The 11,985-nt window shown below is 44.7% G+C and overlaps 1 protein-coding gene across 2 annotated transcripts; it reads right to left on the minus strand.

Moving 5' to 3' along the window:
• Nucleotides 1-3,902: 3,902 nt before the first annotated feature.
• Nucleotides 3,903-11,755, minus strand: LOC133153031 (uncharacterized). Of its 2 annotated transcripts, none has more exons than XR_009714237.1 (2): nucleotides 4,103-11,755; nucleotides 3,903-3,952 (listed from the first exon to the last, which is right to left on the minus strand). XR_009714237.1 is itself a non-coding variant. In XM_061277051.1 (2 exons), exon 2 carries the CDS (start codon nucleotides 10,648-10,650, stop codon nucleotides 4,588-4,590), a length of 6,063 nt encoding a protein of 2,020 aa, XP_061133035.1. In that variant the 5' UTR covers nucleotides 10,651-11,318; nucleotides 11,469-11,755; the 3' UTR covers nucleotides 3,903-4,587. The 2 variants fall into 2 exon arrangements, 1 of the variants encoding a protein (XP_061133035.1); XM_061277051.1 differs by having other exon boundaries at nucleotides 3,903-11,318; nucleotides 11,469-11,755.
• Nucleotides 11,756-11,985: the final 230 nt, after the last annotated feature.

The following is an 11,985-nucleotide window of genomic DNA, read 5'->3' on the forward strand; positions in this document are numbered from 1 at the left end:
AATTTAAGTGAAGCGTTGGCCTGCCAGACCTTTAGGCCTTGTCTTTACGAGTTTAGGGCTTTCCTTTTATCTACGTTCTTCCTCTTTAGTGACAGGGATGTCTTTTGATCCCTGTCAGCCATATGTATCCTTCCTGTCCTTATGTTATCTGTGTGTTTTTGTTCCTGTAAGAGGCCTTCACTAACAATGAGCAGAGCTTATTTGCATAGGCAAAATGTTCTTATTTGGTTGAAAGAAACTTCATTCATTTTAGTTAACTGTAGGTTTGGTTCATAGATTGTTGTTGATCAGAACTGTTTTTATTTGTTAAGTGTTAAACACAGTTTGAAGTAGTTACGTACAAGTTATCCTATATTTCCTCAATGTTTGTTTGAAGAACTGCATACCAGTTCCCTTACATTTACTTAACATTTGTTTTAGTGTTCAGGAGAAGTTATTTATTGTTAATTTGTGTTAATCTACTAAGTAGATAAAGTCTAGCCAAGGTTTAGTTGCATTGTTCCACAGGAAAGCGGCAATTCAAGTTATCTGATAACACTCGAGGACGAGTCAGCCAACCATGAGAGACGAACAGCTGGTTGAGGAAGGAGGACAGATTCTGCAGGGGTCACGGGCCGACAATGAAGTGCTAATTCACACCACACTACATTCCTTAGCTAATCAGCGTTGCTACAGACACAATCTTCCTTCCCTTTGGTGTAGCAACGCCTCTGTAACCAGGGCAACCAGAACAGTGATGAGAGGAGCAGAAGAAACATCTCAAATGACTAATGCAAAGGTTGCAGACCCTTCACTGGGGCGCACTGGGACAGATGATACCACGTATCTCCTTTGCCGGCCAGTTGGACGGCACGTGAGATGGGCTCATTCGAGATGTTTCTTCTGCTCCCCTCATCACTGTGTGTTGAATTCTTACGTGTCCTGTTAAGACTCCAAAAACAATTACATTTGACAAAACATTGAATCTTACAGTAGATTAAATCATTCTACTCCCCCACCGTTTTGACACATTCACGTAATGTGTCAATAGCGTCGTTGGGGAGCGACTGGACTAGATGGTCCTGTCTTGTCCAGCCACAGGAAACGGGCCTTCTCCATTGAACCATTTGACGTCAATGGTGCCCCTGAGTAATCATCAAATCCTATTCATCTCAATTTGTACTACACTTACAGGCGAGAGGGATCTTATCTTCAATTGTGATCACGTCGCCTCCACATCAACCTACCTAGGCCATTCATATGCGCGCACACATGTACAAACTAACAGACACAAAGGCACCCATTCATTCACCATCACATCTCAACCCCTGTCCCACAACATTTAACTTCATGATGGCCGTGAGCAGGCAGACATTGAAGTCCACCGGACCTCAGTTACAGCCGTGCACATCCCATGTCGTACACGCATTCCCTGCCTGTCCTCATTCATTCTTCCATCATCCAGCCGTAATCTCACTTGCTATCACGCCCTCAGCACACACCTGAAAATTTGGCTTTTCCTCTGCCTCCTCCTCCACCCTTTGATTGGTATTGTTTTGCAAAACGACACGCTCTTGCCAAGTGTCCTCGTCTCCCACAGTTCCAACAGTTGTCAGAATCTGATGGGGGTTTTGAATTATATGGCGGCCGGCGACCTTGTTGGCCTCTACCTCTTCCTCTGGCCCGCTGGGACCCATGGAAGAAGACTGTTGTATCTTCATCTAGGTCATCATCATCATCGTTGTCTACATGAAATACATCAGAACTTTTGCCTCTTTTGATCACCTTTTCAGCATGTCTGCCCCATTGCATAGTTGTTGTAACACTGGCAACATCTACTTCCACCAAATGTTTCCATACCCAGTTGCCGATTTCAGGGCGGAAATTAGTAAGGAGCGCATTTTTAAGCTGTTGCTGGTAAGCACTCTCAGCTTCATCATTGAATGGGATGCCACTATGCACCCTGAATTATTTTTCAAATCTTAAGCGAAAATCATCAGTATCTTCTCCAGGCTTCTGTTTAATTCCTGCCAAATGACCATAATTTGTCTCGTCTTCGAAATATAGTTCTCACTCTTTGCACAAGATCATTCCATTGTGCTGCATACTCCCCTATCAATTGATTTCCCTCAACGGGATAGGGGAAAGGCCCTTGATTATTTCTACCTGTATAATTCCCTCTAACCTTTGCCCAGTCTTTTCCCAAAGAAGACATTGCAGCTTCTCCTGCCTTATGCCCATTTAGTCTGTAGGAATGTATGATTCCAGCCATGTCTTCTGGCCATTTATCTGGGTCTTCTGCAACAGGGGTAACCCCTTCAACTGCTTTTCTTGCCTCTTCCAAAGTCCGGGGCCAAAAAACATACGTATGTGGAGGGTAGCCTTCCCCTGCAATAGGGTTTGGCACCTGTATCATTGGGCACACATCAACATTGCCTACATTTTGGGAAAATCTTCTTCTTGTTTGTACAGGAGTTCTAATAATATGACCCTGACCATTTTTGCTATTATATGGGGGAGGGTGCAGGTCTGTTAAATTTGGATAGGAGCGGACGACTTCTCTTGCTCCTCTGCTTGAGCTGCGCCTTGAGCTGCGCCTTGAGCTGCGGCTTGAGCTATGGCAGGGACAGCGCGCCTGCGCACTATGGCCTCATTGTTTTCCGGCCTGACAAACATACCTGCCTCATCACTTTTCACCTTTCTATCTTTTGTCTTTTGAATTTGTTCTCTTCTCTCATGTGAAGCTTTCAACCACACTCTAGCGCAATTCAATTCTCTCTCTTTTCTTTCCTTTCTCTGTCCCTTTGTTATCCTAGCCACACTCTCCTCCTAAACTTCAACTACTATCTTCCACATTTCAACTTCCCTTCTACTCCATACTTTGTCTTCCACTTCGGCATGTATCGCATACAATTAAGAAATCTACTCGCCATGAACTTCTCATCTCCTTCAAGAGCTAGAGATTTACCGTTTTTATTTCCCATCTTAATTTGGTATTTTAGGTTTTTATATTTCTTTTCCAATTTTTTTATTTTGAAGATTCTCAATGCAGGTTTAAATTGACCTCAAACAAATTCCTAACCTATGTTATTTCCGTGGATTAATGCTAGAACTGTTTTTTTAGTCAATTTATCCTACCACTTTGACACTTTCAATCACACAACCTTCAGGCAAACAGCTTGGAAAAATGGACAAAAAAAGAATCTACGTCCTTCTTCAATTAAGAAAAAGAAGCTCTGTTTTTTCTTAGCCCTCTTCCTTCCACTGGGACTAGAACCCCAGCTGTTTCTTGGCTTGGAAAAACCAAAGCCGTATCTCATAGCCCGGACAAACCAAAGCCGTATCTCATAGCTCGGACAAACCAAAGTCGTATCTTGTGCACTTCTACCTTTTACGCATTTCACAACAGCACAATCACACAACTTTAGGGCTTTAACTTACTTGTCCCCTGGTTCATTGCACTGCCGGATCCCGTCAATCCGCCGCTGTCAGACGAAGGCAGACCTAAGATGCTGGCCCAGTGAAAAATTTCCTTCCCAGGTCTTTCTTTACCAGGTCTGGCTAATGGACGCTGGCCCGTCGACGGTGTACAGCGCATCGTCGTCCGTCGGTCAGCAGTGGGTATGTTGGAATCCAGGTCACGGCACCAAAATGTCAGTGTTTGCAAGAACCACACGGGAGAGTATGCCCTTTAAGCACTTGCAAGTGGAGAAGTCATGCGTCACTGTGCATACAGCGATGCTCGAACGAAGTCTGACTTGGGCCTCTTGCAAGAGCATATTTATTGAGAGAAACAGAGTGGGGGGGAGAATGCACAGGATGGGGGTGAACCCCTGGGCTCTGGTCAAATCATAGCGGGGCGTTTTACGATGTGTAAACAGAACAACTTTTGTAGCTCCCTCGTCAATCAGGCGTACAAGCAGTTCTTCAAAACGGGCATTTATTCAACTTCTCCACACACATGCCGTGAGAACTAAAAGACATAAAGACTATTAACATAAAACGTTCTCACAGAGAACAATAAACGTTACACACAAAATAACTTAAATCTGCTCATGCACTTAAAACACATTCGTCATGTTCTTGCTAACATAACATAGCATGGCTAACATCTAAGGATTACCTCATTGCCGCATTTGCTCGAGGGAGAAAACGAAGAAAAACGTAAATCCTGACAATACAGGTCTTCAAACTCCGGTTTCAACAATAAACAAAAATGCTATCAGAAAGGACACAAAATAAGCATTTCTTGCGTTCTTCACCACTTGCTTGTTCAAACGGAAAAACGTCGCCACCCGGTGGCTCAAAATCAGACACTCTCGCCCTTGTGTAACTCACAAAAAGGAACCGCTAACACAAAAACTGAAATTGGTTCCCACTTGGAAATAGAGCTTAGCTCAAAACGTTCCTTACAGTGCATTTTCTTATGGCAGCTACACTCCCACCAAATCACTTGTGATTTCCTTCAACTATCTGAAATGAGTAGAACTAAGAGAAAAAGGGCAAGTATAACTGAGGTAAGTATAATTAAGGTAACTATAACTAAGGATTAGGTCATAAGCTAGCTGGCGCTAGGGAGGGGCTCTAGAGAGGGTAGACTGGAGGCTCTCATTCTGCTTCAAGCAAGGTCACAGTCTTATGTATAGGTCTCTCCAGGTAGGTTTGCTTGTTGACTCGTTTTCCAGTGTCACTTAGTTCTGAGTTGCTGATCAATAACTGTATCTTCCTCACATGACCATCTTCACTTGGGTACACTTGTGTGACCTTAGCCAGCTTCCATTCATTTCTTGGTGTATTTTCATCCTTTATAATCACTATGTCATTGATCCTTGCATTTCTCTTCGTCTTGTTCCATTTTTCTCTTTGTTGTAGGTTCAACAGGTACTCTTTCTTCCATCGGGACCAGAATTCTTCAGTTAAGTATTGCACTCTACGCCATCTTTTCCGTAAGTACAGGTCTTCCTTCACAAACTTTCCAGGAGGAGACAGGACTATCGAGGATTTCATCGTCAAAATGTGATTAGGCGTTAGAGGCTGTGGCCCTGTGGGATCATTGAGAAGGTGAGTAGTTAGAGGTCTGCTGTTTATGATTGCCATTACCTCGTACAGGTAAGTCCTCAAAGATGAGCTATCCAGTCTTCGAGAAGACTGATCCAGGATGGATGTCAGCACACTCCTAATGGTCCTGATGTGCCTTTCCCAGGCGCCGCCCATGTGGCTTGCAGAAGGAGTGTTCATCACAAACTCACAGCCAAGTTCTTTTAGACTCTCTTGATCCATCTCTTTTACAGCTTCAAGGAACTCGCGTCTCGCACCCACAAAGTTTGTACCTTGGTCTGATCGAAGTTGTCGAACATTTCCTCGTAGAGCGATGAATGCGCGGAGCGCATTGATAAAAGCGTCAGTAGTCATGTCATCAAGTAGCTCTATGTGTACGGCGCGAGAGCACAAACAGGTGAGTAGCAGACCGTAGCGCTTCAACTCCTTTCTTCCTTCCTTGACGTAGAAAGGACCAAAACAATCCATCCCACAATAGGTAAAGGGAGGAGTGGTCTCCATCCGTTCATGGGGTAAGTCTGCCATTCGTTGGTCCTCCGTACACCTTCTGAACTTTCTACACTTGACACACTTGTAGATGTAGGATGACACCGCTTGACTGCATCCAAGTATCCAGATTCCGTTTGATCGTAGCTCGTTCATTGTTATGCCACGTCCTTGATGCTGCACCCTTTGGTGGTAGTGCTGGATCAGTAGTGTTGTTATGTGGCTGTTCTTAGGCAAGACTGCTGGATGCTTGATGTGTCGATGCAGTGCAGCACGTTCCAGTCGACCTCCCACCCTTAGGATACCTTGCTGGTCCAGGTAAGGGTTTAGTTTGGATAGTCTGTTGTCCTTGCTTATGTCCTTCTTAGTTTGAAGACCTTGTATCTCCTTTGATAAGGTTTCTCTTTGGACAATGCCTATGATCGTGATTTCTGCTTCCTTTCTTTCTTCGAGACTCGTGGCTTCATTGATTCTTTCTGTCAGACCCTTGAGCTCTTTGACACGTCGTTTGAGTCTAGCGATGGCTTTGACTAACATCATCCAGCTGGAGAACTTCTGGAAGCGATCAAGCAGTGAGTCTTCCGTCGTCAAGGTCTTGCCCACGAAGGCCTTTCGAACTTCAGTGTCTTCTGCTAACATCTCTCCCACCTTGATGTCTCCGCTGGGAAGTTCTTCACGCCAGAGAAATTCGGGGCCAGTAAACCAGTTAGACTCGATGAGCTCCTTTGCCCTGAGACCCCTTGATGCGTGGTCTGCAGGGTTTTCTTCTGAAGCCACATATCTCCATTGACTGGGCTTGGTACTGTTCTTGATTCGCTGAATGCGGTTGGCCACGAATACATGAAATCTTCTGGCGTCGTTGTTGACATATCCAAGCACGACCTTTGAGTCTGTCCAAAAGATTTCCTGAGCATCTTCTATTTCCAACTCCCTTTTCAGCAGGTCGCTAGTCCGCACAGCAACGACAGCTGCGGACAGCTCAAGTCTTGGCACTGTAGTTAACTTCGTGGGGGCAACTCTTGCCTTGGCCATGACCAAGGAACAGTGGATTTGTCCGGATGTGTCTATTGCTCTCAGGTAAGAACACTCTCCGTAGCCTGTGACACTTGCATCTGAGAAATGATGAATTTCATATCTTTGGACCTCTTTGAAACTGTCTGGTAGGTAGCATCGTTGAATCTTGATGTCAGCAAGGTTCTGTAGGTCTAGGAACCAAGATTCCCATTGTGGCCGTAAATCATCAGGTAGAGGCTCATCCCATCCGATCTTGTCACGGCACATCTGCTGTAGTATTTGTTTTCCAACGAGAATGAAAGGTGCTACAAACCCGAGTGGGTCAAAAATAGAGGCTACCATCGACAACACTCCTCTTCTAGAGAGCGGACGCTCTTTGACCACTACTCTGAATTGGAACTGGTCGGAGGCAACACACCACTCGACACCCAGAGCTCTCTCAATCTGCGGCTCGCCTTTGGCTAACTCTTGATTACGTACTATTTCAGCACACTCTTCTTTGGGAATCGATGCAAGTACTTTCTGGCGATTGGAGATGAACTTGTGAATTCGCAGCTTGCCATTGCTGCAGATTTCTCTTGCTTCAGCGACTAACTGTATTGCTTCTTCTTCGGTTGTCACACTTGTTAGTCCATCATCCACATAGAAGTTTCTTTCTATGAATCTAATGGATGTTTCTTTGAAGTGACCTTGTCCTTGTGCAGCGATGTGTTTGAGGCCATAGTTTGCGCAGCCGGGTGATGAGGCCGCCCCAAACAGGTGTACTTTCATGCGGTAGACCGCTGGTTCTGACTGTAGGTCGCCGTCTTCCCACCACAGAAACCTCAAATAGTCTCTGTCCTCTGGTCTGACATGAAACTGATGGAACATGCGTTCCACATCACACATGATCGCTACTGGACCCTTGCGAAAGCGACAGAGCACGCCTACCAAGGTGTTTGTCAGTTCCGGTCCGGTAAGCAGGTGGTCATTCAGTGACATGCCTTGGTACTTGGCTGAGCAGTCGAACACGACCCGTATCTTCCCAGGTTTATGAGGGTGATACACCCCGTGATGAGGAATGTACCAGGACGGGCCTTTGTCAAGTTGTTCTTCTGTGACTTTCTCTGCATCTCCGCGTGCAATCATCTCACTCATGAAGGTCTTGTAGTCCTTCCGATATTGCTCGTCCCTCTCCAATCTCTTCCTGAGACACTTGAGACGGTGATCTGCACAGATTCTGTTCTGTGGCAGGCTTGGCCTTTCTTCTTTAAATGGGAGAGGCATTTCGCAACGTCCGTCTGGCTTCGTCTTGATTCCTTCCTCCATTATGGATAGAAAACGTAGATCTTCCTGTGAGATATGGGCATCTTCGGCTACTCTTTCATTGAAGTCTGATTCGAGTGCCTTAATGACTTCTGGTGGTGTGATAACTTCCTTGATTTGTGTTCGATATATGTATCGTACTTCACTTGGTTGATAAGCCTGTGACTCAATGTGTGGAGTCACTTGTTTCACAACGATCCTGTGGCTGCTTCCAATTGCATCTCCATAATCAACGCAGGGATCTACACAGCCAACTATACTCCAGCCCAAGTCTGTTCGTTGAGCAAAAGGCTCATTATCCTTTCCTGACACCACTTCTCTGGGCAACAGGGCCTGAGAACAGTTGTAGCCTATGAGCAGGCCAATCTCACAGTCACATAAAGGAGTGATCTCTCCAGCAAGGTGCTCTAGGTGAGGCCATGATCTTGCTGTCTCAGGTATTGGGACATGACTTAGGTTTGCAGGAATAAACTCTCTTGTGTAGGTTACTGGGAGAGATATTTTCCTTGTCTCATTATAACCTCTGACCTGCAGTCCAGTTAACTTCTGACTCTGGATGACGGTATCTTTGGATGACATCGTGGAGAGCTTTAATTGCACAGGCTGTTTCTTTGTAACTAACACGTCTGCCGTTTCTTGCAGGATAAAGGTGGTGTCGCTTTGGTTGTCCAATAGAGCGTATACGAGCACTTCCTGCTCTGGATTACTTGCTGTGGACAGCCATACAGGAACAACTGTGGAGGAATAGGTGCTCCTCTTGTCTTGCACCACTCTGTTAGCTGTTGCCTCTACTGGTGTCTCTTCTTTCTCTTCAGACTCTGATAAGTCTTCCCTTTTCTTAAAGCGTCTCCCACTCTCCTTTCTTTCGCCGTCCTCTTGTTCTTTCCTATCTTCTTCCCTTGGACGATTTTCATGTAGACATGTTGGATGCTTCCTTTTGCATGTCTCACAAATGCTTCTCTTCTCACAGTTCTTGGACTGATGTCCTGATTTCAAACATCCAAAACAGAGCTTGTTTGTTTTCACAAACTTGACCCGTTCTGCAGTTGTCTCTTTCAAGAACCTTCGACATGTCTGTAAGCCATGATTTGACTTCTCACAGAATACACATCCTTTAGCATCTGTTTTCTCTTCAGAGCTACTTGCTAGCACCTTAGCACCAACACTTCGTGTTTTTTGTGGCTTCTCCTTTCCACCATCTCCAGACTTCAGAGCGTGAAGGGAGGTAATCGGATTACAAGCTATATCGGCTTCCTCTGTGACGAATTCCACGAACTGATCGAAGCTGGGGAAAGTCTCATTTTCCTTTTCCATCCTGGTCACCCTTCGGTTCCATCTTGCTGTAAGCCAGTCGGGGAGCTTGGAGAGCATTCGTCGGTTTTCACCACAGTCGTTAAGGACCTCCAGGCTCTTTATTTGCGACATGGCTGCTTGACAGCCTTGAAGGAAGTCTGAGAACTCTCGTAGCTGAATGCTTTCCTTGGGTCCTATGTTTGGCCATGAGGCCAGCTTATCTCTGAAAGCCTTAGCAACCATAAAGGAGCTTCCATATCTTTTTTCCAGGACATCGAGCGCTGTCTGATAGGCTGCATCTGTTCCCAGAAGGAAGTATCCCTCAATGGCTTTCCTTGCTGGTCCACCAACATATTTTTGTAGGTAGTAGATTTTTTCGTTCGCTGGTATATTCTTTCTGCCTATCAGCGTTTGAAAGGACATTTCCCAGCCCTTGTACTTTAGTGGATCTCCACTGAAAACAGCAGGCTCTGGTGCTGGGAGACGGCTTACACTGAAGGACTCTGCTATTACCTTGGCAAAATCAGTTGTGCTATCCTCTTTGGGAGTAGTTATAGAAGATTGCATCCTTGTGATTAGTTGTGGCGTGACAGAAGGTTTTGAGTCGAATGTAAGCCTTTCTCGTTTGGGCTTATAATCCTTGAATAGATCCAGCAAGTCAGAGGTTGAACCTTGTTCTTGTTTATACACTTCTAGTTTGGCCTTGGCGGCATTCATCTTTTTTATGGTCTCTAAGCGTTCTATCTTTCTGCGCTTTTCTTCCAAGACCTGTTTATTTGCAGCACATTCTTCTTCTTGTTGTGCAAGCCTTTGTCTACATTGCTCTTCTTCTTGTGCACGTTCCTTTTTTTGTCGCACAAGCCTTTGTCTGTACTCAGCTTCTAGGTTTCTGAGTTCACGTTCCTCACGCTCCACTTGCTCTTGGACTTCCAAAGTGGCTTCATTTGCGGCTAATTCTGCTGCAGCTTCACTTATTTTTGAAGATTTACATGACGATTTACTTGAGAGTGATGATCTTGAGCTTGCACTGCATGCTTCTGATACTCCTAATGAGAACACAGAGCCAGTCTCAAACCACTCTATTTCTTGCTCGTTATCTTTGTCTTGGAGATGGTTCCAAGCATGCTCTAATATCTGCCTTGAGACAGTGTCGCAGGTGTCTGTTCGACGGCGTGTCTCTTTATCAGGGATTATGCATTTGCGCAGGTCTTCGTACGCCTGCTGTACATCATTTGATGCTTCTTTTATCTTGTTGATGAGAGTTTGTAGGTTCTCTTGAGAAGAGGCTCCTTCTATCTCCTTCCTTGATTTCTTAGCAAGAATCTTCCACTTGTCATAGGTACGTGAGAAACGATGTTGGAGACCTTTGAGTTTAGTCTCTTCGAGTTCTTGTCCCTTCTCAGTGAGCCTTCTCGATCTTTCACTTCTTCTTAGTGCATCTTCTGGGGCAGGTTGTTTGCCTTCACTTATTTCAGTCTCCCTCTTAAGAGTTTTATCTGCTTGCTCACTATCCATTTTTAGGAAGTCTCATGAACTCAGTATTTATCTGATTTACTAATGTAATGATGTTATAGTTTTATCACTTGACTACAGTAGGCTATCTTGAATTACTACTGACTCCTGTAATTTACTTTATCAACCAACCTGTCTAATATATTGACTAAATGTACAATAAACTTAATTTTTCATTGCAATGACTTAATCACTTAAATGTTGTTCTACACCTTTGAATGTTCGCAAATGAACTTGTTTTCAAATGCTATGAATGGTCGTTCACACCTCAATCAGACATTACTAGGTGCAAATAAGCACGCACTTAAACCTTACAACATGCACACATCACCATAACATTGCACAATTTAGCACTTGTAGGTCCCTTTACAGCAATTGAGGCTAGTCCACCTTTAAACATTTAACTTGTTCAAATGTTTTACTTATTGTTGACTGGCACCCAAAGCTCTCTGGACTCAGGTAGCTATTTGTGTAGGCAGGTGAATGTACAGTCTCTTATCTGTCCGATGGAAGAGGTGAGTGAAGTGACTTGCTTGTAGCTCTGCCGAACACCGTCTTGTTCTGGCGCCGGGCTGGCTGAGTTCTCACTGTAGCTCCCTCGTCAATCAGGCGTACAAGCAGTTCTTCAAAACGGGCATTTATTCAACTTCTCCACACACATGCCGTGAGAACTAAAAGACATAAAGACTATTAACATAAAACGTTCTCACAGAGAACAATAAACGTTACACACAAAATAACTTAAATCTGCTCATGCACTTAAAACACATTCGTCATGTTCTTGCTAACATAACATAGCATGGCTAACATCTAAGGATTACCTCATTGCCGCATTTGCTCGAGGGAGAAAACGAAGAAAAACGTAAATCCTGACAATACAGGTCTTCAAACTCCGGTTTCAACAATAAACAAAAATGCTATCAGAAAGGACACAAAATAAGCATTTCTTGCGTTCTTCACCACTTGCTTGTTCAAACGGAAAAACGTCGCCACCCGGTGGCTCAAAATCAGACACTCTCGCCCTTGTGTAACTCACAAAAAGGAACCGCTAACACAAAAACTGAAATTGGTTCCCACTTGGAAATAGAGCTTAGCTCAAAACGTTCCTTACAGTGCATTTTCTTATGGCAGCTACAACTTTGATTGCTTCCTCTGCAGCTGGTCAATCAGTTCAAAGAATCTTAGCACTTTGTTCTACTACTTTGTTAAGACAGGATACGGGGAGGTGTTTTGGGCATGTCCCACTGGTAGGAGACCCCGTGGACGACCCAGGATGCGCTGGAGAGACTGTCTCTCGGCTGGCCTGGGAACTCCTTGGGATCCCCCGGGATGAGCTGG

This window comes from Syngnathus typhle, linkage group LG4, assembly GCF_033458585.1.
Source record: "Syngnathus typhle isolate RoL2023-S1 ecotype Sweden linkage group LG4, RoL_Styp_1.0, whole genome shotgun sequence".
Lineage (NCBI taxonomy): Eukaryota > Metazoa > Chordata > Actinopteri > Syngnathiformes > Syngnathidae > Syngnathus > Syngnathus typhle.

Bases quoted from the DNA above. Each gene is read 5' to 3' on its own strand.
- LOC133153031 (XM_061277051.1), bottom strand. From the start codon at position 10,650: ATGGATAGTGAGCAAGCAGATAAAACTCTTAAGAGGGAGACTGAAATA.